We start from the raw sequence: 19,948 nt of genomic DNA on the forward strand, positions 1-19,948 counted from the left end.
ATGCAGATTTGCGCTCTGGAAAGGAAGGTAGAATAGAGAGAGACAGCCAGTGAGCCAGAGAGCAAGAGCCTGCAGTAGAGCAGGCTGGAGGCACAGGGGTGGAGAGGGAAGGCGATGATGAATACCCCCCTCAACTTTCCTCTCCCTCGGCCCACACACTTGAAATAGAAATAATAACACAACCAACCACCCGCTTGCATCCACGATGTTATCGCCCTGCTTAAGTTGCCTCACTCCGGAGGTTCGAGGTATAAAGTGCAGACTGTCGTCTTTGCTGCAGGCTGGCTCCGGAGTACAGGTTCGCGCCGGCGCCGGTGACCCCACCTTCAAGGAAGCGGGCTCCGGGTTCTCCCACGCCACGCCAGGCTGACCCCCGCCCTCCTCCGTCCCTCCTCTCCGTCGAGCTCCCTCCTCCCTCCCGGGCGTCTCCTTCTCGCAGCGGCCCCCGCAGACCAGCGAGGCGGCGGCAGCACCCACGTCGCCGCAGCTCCTGCCCGCAGCGCGCTCGCCGCGTCCCCGGCTCCCACGCAGCGCGAGCGGCGGTGTGCCAGCAGCCCGGACCCCGCACAGTGCGCACGGTGCGGCGGGGCAGAGCTGAGCTGAGCCCGGCTGGAGCCGCAGGAGGGCGGCGTGGTGGAGGACGCTGAGACGCTGGACGAGCTGCGCACCTGGAAAGTTACGCGGCGGCCTGGTGAGGCTGGGGGACTCGGGCACCCGGGAGGCGCGCGGAGAGGGACGGCATGGGGACCAGAGGGTGCTACTGGCCGTGCATTGCACGGTGTGCGCTTCTCCCACACCCAGCCGGTCTCTCATGCTGTTTGCATGTGGACATGTGGACGCGTAGTGTTGTTCTCTCCGTGTGGCGCCGGTGGCTCTGTACAGCGGTTGGGTTTAGAGCACAGTGTGGCTGCACCATCCTTGAGTTCTGCTGGGGCTGGGGGCTCAGGGCTGTTGTCAGGGCAGGCTTTGTTCTCCAAGGTCTGGATAGCTGATTGGGGATACAAGACTCCTTCCTGCAAGGACTTTTACAAGTGCTTGTAAACTTATTTGGGTGTCCTGTCACTCAGCACCCTGAGGTACTTTCACGTCTTTGCATATTCTGGTGAAGAAGGAAAGAGAGCAAACAAACGCCAAGAAACCAGCCACCTTGGAGATGAGAGAAAAAGAACTGGGTTCCAACTGAAGGATGAGAACTGAGCGCATAGGCAGAACAGGGGCGGCCAGGGCTGAGAACAGAACCAGCTCAGGGGACCCTTAGAAAGGATGACTGACTCCTTGCCTTCTGTGCTTTCTTCTTATTTCCAAAGTTCTGTAGGAAAGGGGCAATTTTTCTTAAACAGAGTGCAACATCCACCTGCTCCCTGCCACACCCCCATACACACAAAAGCCTTAGAAACCGGTTCTCGTCATTGCAAGTTCCTATTTAGCTCAAGGAGAAGGCGATCATCCCACAGAATATACAACAGCTGTTGCTCATGTTCCTGTTGTGTTTCACACGCCAGGGTAATGAGGTGATGGGGTGAAGAATCTCTTTGGAGAATTAGACTCTCCTCTGCATCGCAACATGGCATAGCTAAGAATAAACGACTTGCAAAGATGATGCCTGTGAACCCACCTTTAAGAGTCCTTGACTCCAGGCCTCTGAATTCCCGGGAGAGAGATGAGAACTCACTTCACAGGGAAAGAAGACATGTGCTGCCCGATTGTTGCCCAAGCCATGGGGTCTCATGTTGTCTCATTCCTCTGTGTTATTTTCCAGTTCTCCCCTCTTCTCCCATGTTTTCATTTTCTCTAGCTTCCTTGCCTCATTATCCCGGGCTTATAAGTACTCTTATTTCTCCTATTGTAAACGTTCTTTGCATGCTCCAATGATGCCATCCTGAAGTCCCAACTTTTGGCATCAGCTCTTTCCGTGGGACCTTTTCAGTGAGGTTCTCGCTTCACTCTTCTGAAATGGCTAACCTCTGTGCTTTCCTCTCTGATCTCATTTCTTTTGATGCATCTGGGATTTGAGCTACAGCCTGCTGGCCACTTGAAAGTTTTATCTCCGTGGTGTCTATCAGGCTTCTCTTATTCCTACAATTTTTCCTCGTCCTTAACCAACCCAAAATGTGTTGCTTCTCCTTCTCTTCTCCTACAAATTATATTTTCGCAGGTATGACCCCTATGTCCACACTCGACAATGTAGGTAATTCTTTCTTATCTCCCTCAGTGGTCTCATCTAGTCTTGTGCATTCAAGTCTTACCTCTGTAGAACTGACCTGAGTTTTTCCTTCTTTACATCTGGTGTAGGCATCCCCATCATATTGGCCCACGGGCATCTCAAACTCAGTACATCTCCTGTTTCCATAAGGCTCCTTCTGCATTCCTTCTCTCTGCTGACTGTGTCATGGAGGACCACTGTAGATGGTGCTCCATGGAACATGTTTCACCGGGTGAATGAATAACACAGATTGGAAGCACTACCTTCGTCCAACCTGTCCAAGATCAAAACACTGGAATTGACATGCCCCATTGTCTCTTGTGCAATTAGAGGTTCCACTCCCAATTTGACTCTCATTTGCCTCTGTTTTTTCGAGATTATAATGTAGTCATAACATTTCTTCCTTCCCTTTCCTCCCTCCAAAATCTGCCATATATCACTGTTGCTCTCCTTCAAATTCATGGCCTCATTTTTCATTGTTATTGTATGATATACAAATCTAGATAGATACAGATATAGATAGATACATCTCCTGTTCGGTCCATATCATGTTGCTTGTATGTGTGTTTACTTGTGTGTGTATTTTCAGGGCTGGCCACTTGGCACTGGATGACCGATTGGTGTGCTCTTCCCTGGGGAGGACCCCCTCTCCTGCTCCCAGCTCTCTTCAGTTGCCTGCAGTTCTGTGTGTAGGTGTCCCTCCTCACTTTAACACGTAGCTTCTTACCATAGCTCTACTCTGCTTTCCAATCTAGTTCTTAGATTTCAGTGCTACTGTTTCTTATGTGATCACGGACCCCTGGTACCTTCTTCCATTTCCACTTATCTGTCAACCACTGCTACAAGACTTCGTCTCTCCCTGCCATTTGTTTTTCCAGTCCCTTATTTATTACTGTTTACTGCACTCCTGGGCTTGAAATCTACACAAGCCTCTCCTTTTGGGCATGTCCAAAATTAAACTGCTACTCCGCCTCCCAGTTCTGCTCCTCATCTTGGCTAATGGCGTCAGCTCTCATCCAGTTGCCACAGGTGACCATGCAGTCTTTCTTCCTGCCATTGCTCGAATTCCATTGGCTAGAATGTCCTGACTTGTGCATACCAGCTCACATTTCTGTGATCATTGTTTATACGCTTGTGCAGCATGCCCACCCCACCAAAAGAGCTGAACGGAATGCTACTAAACCTTTTAGTATCTAGGATAGTTAGTATTCATAGAATTCGTGGTGCGAATTCTGCTGTGGGTGGTTTCGTCCACAGGTAGCTGGTAGCGGCTGATAGTTTGGTATGACAAGCCCATATGGCTGTGAGTGGAGAGGAGAACAGTCTCAACATCGAGATGCTGTGGATAGATAAAACTGAGCCTGTTGTCCACTGTCACAGGGCAGGTGGAAATGGGCTTTTAGTTGTGCCCTGTTAGGACAGTCAGCTGTTTCTCATGAGGTCACTTCTGTTTGGGTTGCTTCAGGGAGAAGAAGCAGCAGGGATTTCCGTATTTAGTGATGGTTAATTATTTTCTAAAAGAGCTCTGGAGATACCAGTAAATGGTAGCCATACAGATACACATCAGTTTCATATAATCTTAGAATTTTATCTAAGGAAGCCAGTACAATCCCCTCCTCCAACGTCAAGCTAAACTGCCAATATGTTAATAATAATAAAAAAGAACCCTACTCTGCTTTTCATGATTTATTGAAGGAAAGGAAATTGCAGTTACCTGTAACCATCCCTTCTGTGAAATCCTCTATAGTCATGTTTTCCTCCTCCTAGTTGCTATGGAGATAGTCTATATTTTCTCTAGTTCCAGAAGTTTGAGTCATTAGAATAGGTTTGAGACTCCAGGCCTGCTTTAATCGCATAAGCACATCTTACTTGGATTGGTGCAGTTGCCTTTGTCTCCCTTTCCCGAGAGGTTCCTTCTCTTGGTTCCATAGTTATTCCAGGAGCATTATCTCCTAAAGGACAGATATGACTATACAGCTTGAAAAAGAACTTGGCTTGCATTAAAACCCAGATACCATAATAAGGCTTGTGCATTTTTGGGTTCTTACTCCAGTATATTACTTTTTTAAGCCTTATTACTCATTACTTTCCTTCCACTCATCATACCTTCAGCCCATTTCTTCAGTGTGTTAGGCACTGGGTTTTCTTGCATTTAGTTCATAGTAAGTGTTCTGTTTTCTAATGAATAAACTCTCTACTTTCCAACAGTTTTAGGGTCATAGGAAAGTACAGTAACTCCATACCACTCCCATCAGTTTGCTTTGTTCTTAACAACTTCGAAAATAGGTTTTCTTTTATTTTTAACATTTGTTTTTATTTATGTGTATATGTATCTGCGTGCATATGTACCATATGTGTGTGGTGCCCACAGAGTCCAGAAGAGGGCATCAGAGCCTCTGGAGCTGGAGTTGCAGCTGGTTTTGAGTTGCTCTATGTGGGTGCTGGGTACTGAAGTCTGGTCTTTGGGATGTGCAGCAAGGACTGTTAACCTCTAGGTCATCTCTCTAGTCACTGTTCTTAATGTCTTGCAGCAGTGTGATATGTTAGTTGCAATTGATGAGCCGACATGGACATATGACCAACAAAAGCCCATCAGTTATAATTGGGTTTATCCTTTGTATTGTATAGCCCATGGGTTGGGACAAGTGTGCAATACCGTGTATCTTTCATTGCAGTATCTAACAGAATGGTCTCAGTGTCACAAACACTACCTATGTAGTTAGAGGTTTCCTGCCTGGCCCAGTCACCCACCAGTCCCACAGTCTCTCCGACCCAACCAAGAAAGCACGCAGAAACTTACATTGTTTAGAAACTGTATGGCCGTGGCAGGCTTCTTGCTATCTGCTTCTTCTATCTTAAATTAACCCATTTCTGTTAGTCTATACTTTGCAACATGGCTTGTGGCTTACCGGTGTCTTTACATGTTGCTTTTCATGGCAGCGGCTGGCAGTGTCTCTCTCCAGCCTTCTACTTCCCCGAATTCTCTACTCTCTTGTCCCGCCTATACTTCCTGCCTGGCCACTGGCCAATCAAAACTTTATTTACACAGAGCGATATCCACAGCACTACCTATGTTTGACTTGTTTATTTCTTTCTCCCCTGCTCTCCAAAACTCTTGGCGGATACTCATCTTTTCACTGTCTGTACTCCTCCTATTTCCCATAATGCTGTACAGTTGAACTCATACAGGAAGTAGGTTCTTCTAGTTGACTGCTTCACTTAGTAATATTCTTTTAAAGTTCCCCTATGTCTTCTCATGAGCTACTACTACTTCTTATTCTTGAATAATATTCTGTTAAGTAGATGGACTGTAGTTTTTTTGTTAACCAACAGAAGGGCATGGTTGCTTCCAAGTTGCAGCCTTTATGAATAAAGCTAAAGGTTTTGAGGAAGCCATGTGACTCATATTGAATAAACACGGGAAGCATGATTAACTTCGTGACAGATGACCACTCTGTTTTCCAAGGTGCCATATCACCTCACATGCCCTCTGGTGACATCAACCTTTCTGTTGGTCCATATCCTGTCATCCCTGTGCTGTTAATGGTCATCACTGTGTCTTGGTATCTTACTGTTGGGTTTATTGGAAGTTATCTACCCACAGATGACTGTGTCTTCTCTTGTTCTGCTTTGCTGTCTATAAATCTTGGGTGAGGTGTCTTTTCAGGTCTTTTGACATTTTTCAGGTTTGTTTAAAATGTTGTGTGTGGAGACCACCACCTTCGTTTCCTCTCTCCCAGACTATTTCACTCTCTTCTTTGCGGTTTTAGCAAAGGATAAACTTAACAATTTCTCCTTTCATAAGTTACTTGTAGCCTTTTATTTCAGAAGTTACCACTGAATCCAGGATCACCTAGACTATCTTCTAGGTTTTATCATTTTGTGTCTTATGTTTAGGCCTGTGATGTACCCTGGAGCTAAGTTTTGTAAAAGCTGTGAAGTCTGTGCTTATGTGATTTCATTTTTTTCCCTTCATGTAGTTGTTGTGTGTTCTGTTCTCCATCAGATTTACTTTGCTTTCTCCAAGGGTCAGTTGATTACACAGTTCTGGGATGCTGTGTTCTGGTGATCTACTTGGCTATGATTTCACTCAGGCCCTCACATCTACTTTCCTCTTCACATCCTCACAATGTTTGCAGCTTTGTAGTGAGCACAGTGGGGGGCAGAGTCAGGTCTCTGACTCTTCTCCTTTGATTGTTTGCCAAATTTGGTATCATTTTTTGATCATTACATTATTTTGATTGGGATAAGTCATTTCCTTGGGTAAATAATATTAACAGTAACTGTTTAGTAGTTATTTATTCATAATGCCATATTCCAGGAGCAGTGATAAATTTTCATCATTGTCTAAGTCATATGACCCTCTAAGAATTCTAAATGACACGCAAATTGTTTTATTTGCCTGTCTATCTGTCTCTGTGTCAGTCTGTCTTTTCTGTTCTTATCACTGAAGCATAGTAGCTGTTCTGGGGTCACAGAAAAACTGATTAAAAGTACTGAGAAAGGAACTCTGGCTCTGTAGCCTTAGCCAGCACTTTACCACCATCTCCCGTATTTATAGATATGCTTTGCAACCCCCTCCCTCCCTCCCTCCTCCTCCCTTCCTCCCTCCCTCTGTATTTCCTGCCCCTTCATGGGTGTGTTGTGTGTGTGTGTGTGTGTGTGTGTGTGTGTGTGTGTGTGTGTCCGTGTGTCTGTGTTCATGTCTATGTATGTCCAGTGTCTGCTTATGTGGATGCATTTCTATCAGACTCTAGGTGGGTAAAGAGTGAATCATATATTATCTAAATCAGAGCCAAGATTTTGTTTTTAAACTCCTCTAGGGCTGAAGGAAAAAACACATACTGACTGCAAGGTGTGAACCAGCCTGCAAGCCCTTTCCAGTCCCTTTGCCCTTCTGTGAGTAGCTTCTTCTGCACAAAGAGAATTAAGATAATGAAGGAAACTGTGATATTCTCCTCTCCTCTTGCTAAGTGCCATGACTTAATCTCCTCTCTCTCCTACCTGACTTCGAAGTGTATTCCCTCTCTAGTGACTAATGCTATGCCTTCAAAGATAACTCACTGAATCTCTTTGATTTAAGAATTTCACTTCAGCATGTAAGAATAATTAGAAGCTATACTAAGAAGCTGCCAAGTTTAAGTAAATCTGGACATTCTGGATTTAATTTTGTGCCATCATTCAAACTGTTTTCTCATCTCCAGTTCTTTGGTGGGGCAGGTTTCATTTATTTATTTATTTGTTTGTTTGTCTGTCTGTTTGTTTCCACAATGGTTTCTCTTCTCAATAGAACTTAAGGTCCAGAAAGAGTAAGATCTCCTTCTCACAAGGAAATATTTGCATCTTTAAAGACCTCTTCTTTTCAAGGCATCTGGTTCATAGAAATGACTTAGACTTCTGCCTCATAGAAATGAAACTGTGTTTTCCTCCTACAGAGATATATGAGGCCATCTCTAGTCCCACATTGCTAAAAGAGACCCTGTACCTGATGGCTCCTACATATTTTGCGCTGAACAGGGTGCTTTACAATCTTCATCATAACCTTATGACACATGACACAGAGAAAATACACCATTTTATAGATACAAACCTAAAATCAGAGATGTCATGTAATTTATAGGAGGGTGAGAGAAGGCAGATTGCTTCCTCTTCTTGAGTAGCCTGAGTCTGTTGCTCCTGTTAAATTGGGCTTTTATTGCTAAAGTCATTTCTTATTACATCATGCACTGTCTTTTAATGTAAAAATGATTTTAGTAACCTGTAGCTGCTAGATTGATGAAGCAACATCCGGCAGCTCAGTTCTCCTTGTGGCTAGCAAGCCATATTTGAGAAATCATGCACTGTGAATCTAATCAGGTTTTATGTGGCCAGAGGCTTGAAGCCTTGCTGAGGGGCAGCAGAACTTACACAGGGGAAGTAAGAACTCACACTAGTCTTGAACTACTTAGTAACTTGTACAATTCGGTGACCTGAAAGAAAAGTTAGCTGCTGTCATTTCTTGCCCTTCTAGGAATTCTAAATAGCTCTCAAGATTAATACAGCTTCTAAAGTGACTTCAGTAAAACAGAGGGTGGAGTTTGGGGCGATTTAACACTCCCTACTTAACTGTGCTTCAGGTTTGTACGACGATTGGATCGGTACAGATTTTGATCTGTGCACAGAATGGAAATGATTCTAGACCTTTTCATATTTAGGGTGTTAGAACTCTGTTCACTGTCAAATCCAAGTTCTAATCCATGAGACAATAGGCCTTGATAAGAGTACTTGTTACTTGGAGCTTAGTAAGTGATTGTTTCATGAATACAGAGTGAGTCATTAGTTTAATATTACATTTAATTCTGCTTATGCTTGCTGAGTTCTCCACAAGACAATCCCCTTTCCTCCTTGCCTCTCCTTGTTCACAAAGTCTGCCTAGAAGATGCCTTAGGGCTGCATGATCAAAACCTTTGGGAGTGCCTTTCAGAATAGCATTCAGGTAAATTCTCAAGTCTCTATCAACACCTTCTGAATGGATAATTCTGGATACAAGTCTGTCTAGGCTCACTTCTTTAAATTCCCCTCTCCTCCACTTCTGTGTGAAGTTAATGGGTGAGAATAATAAATGGTGCTGGCTGAACAGAGGCTTAAGGGATGTGTCTGCTCCATGTCTGAAGCCTGTGAAGGCAACTCCTCACAGACTTATGTTTATTAACGGCGGCTCCCAGCAAGAATCCTGTGAGGAGTGGCCCAGTGTAGAAGGACATTTCACATCTTATTTCTGTCTCAGTCTTGGGCAGCCTCCATTGGTTGGTAGCATCTGTTCAAAATTTGGAGACTGTGTTACATTTTTGCACCTCGCTAGCCTCTTGGAGGCCACAATTAATCTGGTAGAAGTAATAAAATCAAGTCAAGATCTTTGTTTCTCTTTGAGCTTGAAATCCAGAGGGGGAGTGGGGAAATAGGTGTTTGTAAACTTTGTTTTTGATCCTCTGTTCTGATTTTATAAAATCAGAAGTATTTCAGATGATTTTCACAGTTGATGTCTGGTTCCCCAGACTATCCTATCCAAAACTACAATGCTTGGTGTGCCAAGAGTTAGGGCAGTATCTGCCGTACTTCAGCTGTGCAAATTTACTCAATAAGCTTATGACCTGCAGGTGATTCCTTTTCAAAACAATATTTTATTTTTTAAGTTTTAATTATGTGTAGGCGTCTATGAATGTGATGCTTTGGGTGACCAGAAGGGAGAATTGGATCTCGGAGAGCTGGAGTTACAGGTGGTTGTGGGCAGTTGGCACTCTTAACTGCGAAACCATCTCTCCAGCCCTGATTTACTTTTTTCAAAATCTACTATTATTTACGTGGAACTGTCTCGGTAAACCTAAACATGCCACTTACTTTCCATTGAAGTAATAATATCAATGAAACAAAACATTCTGGTGCCAGCTCTTTGACTGTATAATAAATGTTAAAATAAATACATAGCTTTGGAACTTTAAAAGAATGGCAGATCAACTAAAATTACCCCTTATAATCTCTCATCTCCCTCTAGAAACCTGAGACTCATTGGGTTAGTGATAACTTTGGGGCATCCATGAGGCTACGGGTGTATGTTCATGCATAAGCATGCTCATGCTCGCACATACATGTCCGTGTCTAGGCAGGGCAGAAGTTGATGTTAACATGTCATTGTAAATTGATTTCTACCTTATGTGGTCTCGCCTGAACCTAGAGCTCACCCAGTTTGGCTAGTCTAGCTACCCAGCTTGCTCCAGGTTTCTCCTGTGTCTGTATCCTGGGCACTAGGAATCCAGGCAGGCTGAGGTGCCCACCCAACATTCATGTGTTGTTCCTCACACTTGTATGACACGTCCTTGACCCACTGAGCTGACTTTTGAGCCCGGAAGATGTTCTTAATGAAGGAACAGAGCCTCACCCCATGGGCCATTACTATTTGCACCACTTGATTTGAGGACCTAAAGTGAAGGATGTAGAAGAAGCTTCACAGGGATGTTGTCTTCTCAGGGATCACAGTTCAAAAGTTCATAACAACTAGCATTGTCAGAGAGGGGGCCAGGCAAGAACAAACTGCTGGTAAAGCAATACAAAATCTACCTGTGCTCTGTGAGGAATGCAGGCGTGTTATTTCTCAACCAAGGGGTGCTCTTTACTAGAACCACAGAGGTAGTGGTGGGAGTTGTGACATTTCCCAGCCTCTGTGGCTGGGCTGTTCCTTTGCATCGAATCTCTGCCCTACTGACATCCAAACTGCAGTCTTGTTGGACGCTTTTTGACAAATGTCCAGAGAATGACCAAAGAGAACAGCAGGTGACACAGGCCCATTGCAGAAAACACTCAGGTGTGATGCTTGTACTGGTGAAAGAACAGGGAAGAATGAACACAAATGCTAACTGCTCTCTATAGAGAGATAAAGGAACTCTGTCATTAGCTTCCTCTGTGCGTCTGGAGGAGTTTATTGCTTATCAAAGGATGATGACTGCTGTGTGTCTGTTTATGAAGCAGACTGGAAAGGGGAGGGCCATTAGGAAGTGGAACTCCACTTGCTCACTCCCAATTCTGTGCCCTCCCTTAGGCTCCTGAGCAACATGGGAAATGGTTCAGTGAAACCCAAACATGCTAAGCATCCAGACGGCCAGCCAGGGAACCTCAGCACGGATGCCCTGCGGAGCAAGGTGGCAGAGCTGGAACGAGAGCTGAGGAGGAAGGATGCAGAGCTTCAGGAACGGGAGTACCACCTGAAGGAGCTGCGGGAGCAGCTGTCCAAGCAGACTGTGGCCATTGCGGAGCTCACAGAAGAGCTGCAGAGCAAGTGTATCCAGCTGAACAAGCTGCAGGATGTGATCCATGTGCAGGGAGGGAGCCCACCGCAAGCTTCTCCTGACAAAGTGCCTTTGGAGGTTCACCGCAAGACCTCAGGGCTGGTCTCTCTCCACAGCAGGAGGGGGGCAAAGGCTGGAGTGTCTGCAGAGCCCACAACCCGAACCTATGACCTCAACAAACCCCCTGAGTTTTCCTTTGAGAAAGCAAGAGTCAGGAAGGACTCCAGGTAAGAAGTTTCTGTGCTCTGCTCATTCAAGTGGCCTCCAGAGTAGGGGAAGACCAGAGAGGTGGCCATGAAGCTTCCCAAACAGCCAAGGCCATGGCAACCTCAGTTGTGGGTGTGGAGAACTTTGTGGAATGTGTTTGTCCAGGAAATGTGTCTCTTATGCAACTTTTTCTTCAAATCTGGAATTGCACTTTACCTGGAGGTTGAGGGATATAGTTTCAGAGGCCGGTACAACTGAGGAGCCAAATTTAGTAGATACCATCTTTCCCTTGACACTCCCAGAGGAGTGCAGATCATTTAGCAAGGGTGCACTTGTCTTCCTAAGGAAGCAGACTTAACGTTGTGCACAAAACACAGTGGGGGTGAACAGGCACAGCAGAGCCAGCTTCCTAGCGGCTGGTCTTCGAGAGTCCTGAGAAGGGGCGGTGATGGAGTCTCAAAGGAGGGCGACTTCATCTCTTCATGAATGCACAGTCCAGACTGGGTGCTTAAAATAAACAGACACAGACCTCGCCTTCTTGTGTGGAGAGACAGCACACACAGAGAGACAAATGAGGAGTGTGAGATTATTAATTGGAGTAAATGGCACAGTGACTAGAAGCAATGTTGTGGGTGGTGTCCAGGGAGTGAGGGGGAAAGGTGAAAGCCTGGCTGATGGATGAGGTGACCTTTAGCTCAAACATGAAGGATAATCACTGAGCAGAAATTAGGTGAAAAGAGCATTTCAGGTAAAAGGAACAAATGAACTTTGATTGATTTTCATTTAAATATTTCAAATCAACGGTGCATATTTATATGTGCAGTGTGATATTTCAACACAAGTATGCAATGTCCATTGATCAAATTGGGAATTTAGGGTTTCTATGTTCTTATCATATATTTATGTTGGGGACAAAATTTTGAATTTTTAAAAGAAAATGTAAGATTTCACCACTGCTTTCTTCTTATGGGTATGTCAGTGTGTATATGTGGGTACCCTTCTGACTAAAGATTTCTTGATTAGGAGAAATTGATTAGGAAGATGAGTCATGGTCTCCTCTCTGCATTGTCTTTCAATGAGTAAGTGCTTTTAATTGACATGAGGTTTTTGCCTTGGTAATGTCTTGGCTGAGCCTGTATCTCAGTACAAGAGCTATGAAATTAAATCAAATTTTAATTTACTCACAGGCACCCGTAACATAAATCAAGACGAAACATCCAACTTAAACAAATAGCTGATTAATCTTGACAACAAAGTTATGAAGGGGGTTTAATTATTCAATTTGTTGACAGCAATTGAAACAGTGAATGATCAATAAATACTCGAAAGGAAAAATAATCATACCGGATTATTAATCATATGATTCTGTAGGTGAAATAAATCTGATTAATATTAGACATTAGAGGGGTTTTGTGAGGCCCAAAGTTTTATTATTAGTTGGTTTAGAAAGGTCTTCTCTATTTATTTCTTTCAAAATAATAATTATTTTAGTGGCCTAGATTTATAGCTGTTACAAACATTCATATTTTTCAGAACTTGAATATTATCTACTATTCTTTTTGATAGACTATGTATTTTGACATAGGGATGTATAATTATATGTTATTCATTATGTCATCATGCACATACACACACATACATGTGGGCGTGTGGGCATATGCAATAGATCATTTACTGTCATCCCAAATCTTCTCAAATTGAATCTGGTTTATGTATGAGACAGTGTATGAGAAAACTTATCACTAATCCGTCTTTGACTTTCTATCCACGTAAGCTACTCCCTCTCATCTTTAAACCAAGGATTTTTTAGTTGCTTTGTCCAAAGACTTGCACTCATCTTAATCAAAACCCTACTCCCCTAGAGCTGAACAATATGAGACAAACATATCCCTTTGAATTGTTTGGTTAGCTTAGTTATTACATGGCAAAGGAAATTGTTATTTATGCACTTTGATTTCTAAGCTAAGCCCCCATTATTTTTCTTCTGTGTATAGTGAAGAGATCACTGGAAAGGCAATGTGCCACCAAGTAAGGATTAGCAGTGAGTCTTCTCACCCCCATAGCAAGCCAGACAGCCACACATCTATGTGTAGGTCAGGAGGAAGAAAGGGACTAATGGATTTTTTTTAAATAGTACTGGAGACCAAAAGACTAATTGATTTTCTTTAGATTGGTCCTAAATAGAGCTGCAAATCATTCATGCCCTAATAATCCTCATCTGCTTTCACAAAGCCTTGAGGTCATAGGTGAAATACTTAAGTAGGATATGGACCCATCGCCCTTTCATTGACTGACTTATGCTTCAACTTCCCTTGATAAATGGACAAATACATTTCTCTTTCAGTTTGAAATAACTGGTTGAGCACGGCTAACTCAATCCACTCAGAGATGTAAATTTTCAGAGTTTTAGAAGTAGTCACCACTAACAATTTTACCATTTCTAAACACTTCTAGTTTTGAAGGAAAGACCAAATAAATCTGGACTATTCCTTATGCAATTCGTGAAAAATTTTAGAAGAAACAATGTTCTAAAAGTCAGAGCACTAGGAAAATGGGGTTGTTGGTCACTAACAAAGCCTGATATACACAGCCCATTGATTCAGCCACTTTCCATGCAGAGCCTGCTAGAGATGTGAGAATGCATTCAGTTAAAATGGCTGTCTGTTCATTCCTAGGCTCTCATAATTAATTCATGGAGCTTCAGTAATGTTTCCTGAATGAATTGAAATCTATATTTATACCTAAGATATATGTATCACATATACTTTGGATAACTTTTGCTCTCCATGCTTGTTCAGAAAGCCATTGAATATCACTGTGATATATTCTTTTAAAAGAATATCTTTGCTAACAGAGGTTCACAGTTTTCTTAAAATCAAGTCTTAGGTAGCTAACGGAGGATAAAATTTGATGAGATAACAGATTAAGAACTTCGAAATTCCATTCCAATTATCCATGAGGAACTTTCACTCACAGCACTCACACCTGGGACTTTTGAGACCTCTCCATAGATACACTGTGACTGCTGAGTGACCCTCATTGAACTCAAGACAGCCTCAGCTCATGCCAGCTTTGTTGACCTGGACCTACCAAGTGTACTATTAGAGTTTGAAGAGGCAACCTGAATAACTGCATCTCTGTGCTTGAAGCAGGGGAACTTGTAATGGCATGGCAGGGGACTGTGGAGGTCTAGAAATTCTGTGCTACAGTTCAAGGGTTTGTTCTTAAGCATTAGGCTCTAGAGTAGTTCAGCTGTCTAGTAGAATTTTGTGCAATGATTGACAGGCTCTGTAATCCATGCTGTCCAGTGTGGTAGCCAGTAGTCAAATGTGGCCATTGAATGCTTGAAATGTGGTTAGTGCCTGTAAGGAAATGAAGTTTCAACTTCAGCTAATTATGGTTATATGTCTACAACTGTTGAAAGACTATTGGTTATTGCCATTCTAGGATATGTGTTTCTTGTAACAACCATTGCCAATGATAGGACTGTGATCTCTATGTGCTTGCTGGGAACACTTTATAGACAAAGTAAGGCTAGTATAGGTAAAGCCACAGAAAATGTGAACTATCCTAACAGATTGAGGTGGGCACAGAGCAGAATTGCTGTAAAGTGGCACTGGACTTATATGGCCCTTTGTAATCACTTGGCATTGAGCCTATGGACCAGTTTAGATCTTCAAAGGCAGACAGCTGAGTAGGCATGCAGCCTGCTTCTATTACAGGAACTAGGTTTATTGGAGTGCTCTAACTTGCATGAGAGTTACTACATTCTATTAAGAGTTTTGGTCTCTGATTTAAATGTAATATAGGTGAATATTAGAAGACCTTAGAGCTAGATGAAGCTTAGGGATCATTTCATGCTACTCTCTTCTGGGAAGAGTATGGCCAGGCACACATGGACATGACAAAATATACCACAGAAGGTGGTGAACTCAGATTGGAATCTAAGATTTGACTTACAGACCTCTGATATTTAGATCTACTCACAGACTCGAGTCCCACAGTTCAAGTACCAAGGTCCTTTATGGTAACATCCTCTGTTAGAAATGGTGGTGCTTCCTGCTCCTTCTGTGTGGAGTTGGGTAGAACCTGTATGCTTCACTGATGGTTAGCATGAGCTGTGTCCTAAGCTAAGGCCTATGAGTAAAGGGTATGAAGAGTGGATCTGGTCCAAGCTGTGTTGTGCATGGCAGATCCCATGTGGTTATTTGAATGAATCCTGCACTTCTCAAGGCTGAAACCAGGGAATGGTTCAGCATTTCTGTCCATGTCAGACTTGCCATGAGTACCAAGTTAGCCAGGCATCCAAAGATCAGACCCGTTGCTGAAAATAAGTTTTCTGTTTCAGTAGACATTGTTTAGCAAACTCCAGCTATGCTCATGCTGAATGTCTGGTGGAACACAGGCAGATGTATCAGAGACATCTGGTAAGTGGCTGGTAAGAGAAGAGCGCCTTTTGTGGAGAACACTTAAACTATCATTTGGGACTATTGTTCTTCTGAAAAGAGGAAAGCTCAAACAAAGACTTGCCATGACTTCAGAGGTTGACTCCAGTTTTAGGAGGGACAATTAGTTTTATTTGTTACTCCCACCCCAGGAGCTGAATAGGTAAAAGTGGAAAAATGCTGGTGAGTCACACATTGAAGCGAGATGTGGGAAAGGAATGAGGAAGAGTATGGCGTTGTTATTTGGGCTTCCCTTCTGAAGCAGCACTGAGCAGTGAGTGTGCACCAGAGAAATGTGTTTCCCTTACTCACCAGGAAAGTTCCTATGGAAAGAATAATGTTGATGTATTAGTAAATGTGTGCTAGACACCAGTGTGATGCTTCATAAACATGGAGATATGTGGTCCAACAACTCTGTAGATCATCTCTCCCCCACTTTACATATTACACACACACACACACACACACACACACACACACACACACACACACCAGCAACTGTGTGCTAGCCACCAGTTTAAATACTGCATAGATGTGGAGACAGGCAGTGCTTACATTAGATCATCATATCCCTCTTTCCATTTAAGAAAACTGGGACCTGAGGCATGGCATCACTTATCTAAGGTTGCAAAGCTCTTCATTTCTGAACACAGATGCGGTTCTAACTTTGCTACATGTGACCTTTCCAAAATTAGAATTAGAACAGGACTCTTCTTATTTTGGTTGAAAAGCCCTGTAGTAAACTAACTGTTAAATAATTATAACTGGATAATTTAAATTCTGCAATTAGCAGAACAAAGAAATAAGATGCCATCAAGAAAACCCCTTTCTGCTTTTGTTGATTCTCCATGAAAAATTATACTTCCAGCAAGGGCTTCTCTGAAATGAGTTCAGAGTACCAGGGAGCTGTGTGGGGGAGGGGGCACAGGGGCTGAGTTAGTGACTTACATATTGCTACCCGAGAGCTTTTAATAGACAACTGGAAATGTTGAGAATAAACTGTAAACTTTCACCTGTCAAAGTTTGGTAGTTAAAAAGTTGGTGCATATGCTTAAAATACTGCTGGCTTACCCTCACTATTCATCAAAGCAAATACTGAGGCACTCAGTCCAATGAAGGCATGGGAAAACAGAAATCTAACTGTTTGATAGGATTGCTGGAAGCTATGGGTGATGATTGCCGTGTGTGCAGGAAGTCATCACAGTGTTTGGAAACAGAGGTTATGATTTATAACAATAATGCTCACGTAGACACCCAGATCCAAGCTAGCTGCTGAGGGATGGGCTGAGGAAACAAAGTCATCATTTAACTATTAGCTGGTGGTTGTTTTCCATACATTATCTCTAGGACGCTTTGGACTTGCCCGATCAGATATGTGTGATTTCTCCATTGTACCAAAGGTGAAATGAAAGCTAAGGGTAATTTATCACTTGACTCAAGCTTTTAGTGCTGAGAGATTGTTGAAGCAGGTTTGCAGTTTGAGTTTACCTGGTGTCTAATGTATAGTCTCAACTAGATGCAGCCTACAGAATGAATGGCTTCCCTTAAGGTTGTATAAGTAGGCTTGGGGAATTTTAGGAGGCTGGAGTGGGTGAGGGGTAACCTTTAGCTTTAAAGAAAAAGGGAGGGTAAATATGGGCGAGTTTTAAAAATGTCTAGAATTAAGTGCAGCTGCCTTGTCATGTAGAAGCAGTTAAATGAATTAATGGCCTCCCTAGTGCTGGCATCCATCCCCTCTCACTCCCAGCCTCTGCCTTTTCTCTCTCTCTAGGAATACAAGGGCTCTGAGCTCCACACACTCAGCCTCTCTCTTTCTCTGCCCCCAATTCTCAAATGCTCTGCTTTATTCATTTCTACCTTTTAGTTCTTCTTACTTCAACCCTGACTTCCAGCTGTCAGCAGCTAGGGTTTAGGAAAACGTTTAACGAAGTCTCAGAAAATACCCATGACTTGAAGTCTGACTGTTTGGAATAGTCTGAATTTCAAGTACTCACTGTTTAAGTGCTGTGAGAACCTGAGGACACTACCTTTTGGGCTACATTCTTAGGAGGAAAATCTGTGATCTTTTTCTATTACACAGTGTATCGATTCTAACCAATAGCTTCAGGTTACAGGGAGCAGTGGATGGCTCTGCACAATAACAGATTCAGGTCAATGCTTATTTACTGAATACTAAATCAATGTCGCTCGATCTTTTAAATATATTTAAGCCACTGTTGCCTTTGTAAACCCACAGAGTGCCGGTACCTGAGGCTTAGCAAGATGCCTAGTTCAGGGTCATCATCTGCAGTTTCTTTAAATTTTTTTGAGAATTTTATATAGTGTATTTTGATCATATTCTCCCCAATGCCTCCCAGATCCAAGTTCCCCTCCCAGACCCCTCCCTTCTTCCCTCCCTTCCAGATCTATCTCCACATCCCTCCCAGAACCACCTCTACATCCCCCCTAGATCCACTCCTACATCCATATCTCTCAAAATTTGTGTCCTATCTTTTTCTTCCTTTTAATAACTCATGGACTCCAGTTTGTGCTGTCCAGACACTTATGAGTGTGGAGCTATGCACTGGAGTGTGGTCAACTTACCTGGAGCCACATCTCTAAAGAAAACTGGCTCTATTCTCCTTCAGAAGCCATTAGCTGTCCATAATGCCTCAGTTAGGACAGGGGTTCATGAATCCCTTCCCACCCTGTGCAAGACTATTGGCTGCCTTGGTCTTGTGCAGGCAGGCAACCATGCCTTTGGTGAGTTCAAGAGCACAGTAGTCCTATTATGTCCAGAAGACAATGTGTTGCTGTGTTTTTCTTCAACCCCTGGCCCTTACAATCTTCCTCTCTTTTGAGATGCCCCCTGGGCTATGGGAACATGGTTCCAGTTGTGAATGAGCACTCCACTGATGCTTATTCTCCAAGACTTGAAAAGTTTTGAGCCTCTGCATTAACCACTACCATTGCATAAAGAAATTAGTCTGATCAGGTCTGAAACTTGCACTAAACTCTTGGTAGAGAGGCATACATTTAGGCAGTTTGATACTATTACATTTAGTAAAATAACAGTAGTATAATCACTAGGACTTGTGAGTCCTTCAACCATGGTTTCTTGGCTAGATTTGCAGTCCTAGGCATGTGTTTCCTCCCGTGGAGTGGACATTAAATTCAACCAGAAAGCAGTTGGGTACCCCTATAACATTAATGCCACTATTGCACCCATGGGCATATCTTGACACATGGGTCATTATTGCAGTACACAGGCTTCACAGCTGGGTAAGAATGTTGACTTATTTTCTCTAAGTAGCCTGCACAGCACCTTCCAGAATCTAAAGTATATGTCACCTCAGCTAGATGTTAAGACAGTTACAATTTAATCTCAGCAACTTTGACATGTATTTTATTTTTGCTTTCTGGCTCCTCAGCTTGTAGCTACTGTAGACCCTATTGGTCATGTGGGTTTGGGATTGTGTGGACTGGCTTTGAGCCCTTGTCTTGTAGGCCTGGACCGGGAGTGTGTAGTTTCCCTTATTGACATCCTCTTGGTGTCCTCTGAAAGAGAGTATGCCTTTCTGATACAGTTTCTCTTTTACCCTAATCGTTATTCTAGACACTGTGTGTTTTCCTTGCTATGTGCCGCAGAAGACAGTAGCAGAAATAGTGCAGTTGAGGAGACAGTATCTTTCTTTCTATGCTTGTTAGGTCAGAATGAAGCATTGACCCAGCCCTGCTCTCACAAACACTGCAGTCTCTGTAAGCCAACACTGCTCCCTGTCTGACTTCTACGATTTAAACACCAATACAATTCCCAGGCAAGAAGAGCCTAGACAAGGTCAAACCTATTGGGTGTCTAGACTTTATGGGAGTACTTTCTTTGCAAAGGATACCTTTCTTATCCTATGACCACACCTCTCTCATTTTAAAATAGTCTGTCTTTGAAGTATTTTTTAGTTGTAAATCTTTCAGGGCAGTCTTAACTGACAGGTGTCTTCTTCTTTTTCTTTAAATCTAGAATCAGCACTAGCTGGAGGATGTTTTAGATTTAATTTATATCAAAGTATGAGTGGTCAGGAATCCTTCTGTCCAGTTAAGCTTCCCGGGATTATGGCTTGTCACACCAGTTCAGTTTGTGGCACAGGGTGGGGGGGGGAGTTAATTTTCCATCAGCAGTTTGACAATCTTTTCAGAAGTTATAACCAACCTGTGGGGGTGGGAAGAAAACAAGTCTCTGGAGCTGCTCCCCCACCCCACTATGAGAAAGAGGGATGGGGAGCTAAGGAGAGACTAGA

General features: G+C 43.2%; 1 protein-coding gene across 1 annotated transcript in view; it reads left to right on the forward strand.

Annotated features, from left to right (window-relative positions):
• The first annotated feature begins 255 nt into the window (after positions 1-255).
• The window catches only part of Prkg2 (protein kinase cGMP-dependent 2), a 104,231-nt gene continuing 84,538 nt past the window's right edge, over positions 256-19,948 (forward strand). Inside the window, exons 1-2 of the mRNA XM_036201717.1 lie at positions 256-691; positions 10,776-11,249. Of these exons, the coding sequence (XP_036057610.1) occupies positions 10,789-11,249 (461 nt within the window). The 5' untranslated portion in view covers positions 256-691; positions 10,776-10,788. The remainder of the gene's footprint in view (positions 692-10,775; positions 11,250-19,948) is intronic.

Source organism: Onychomys torridus, chromosome 10, assembly GCF_903995425.1.
Source record: "Onychomys torridus chromosome 10, mOncTor1.1, whole genome shotgun sequence".
NCBI lineage: Eukaryota > Metazoa > Chordata > Mammalia > Rodentia > Cricetidae > Onychomys > Onychomys torridus.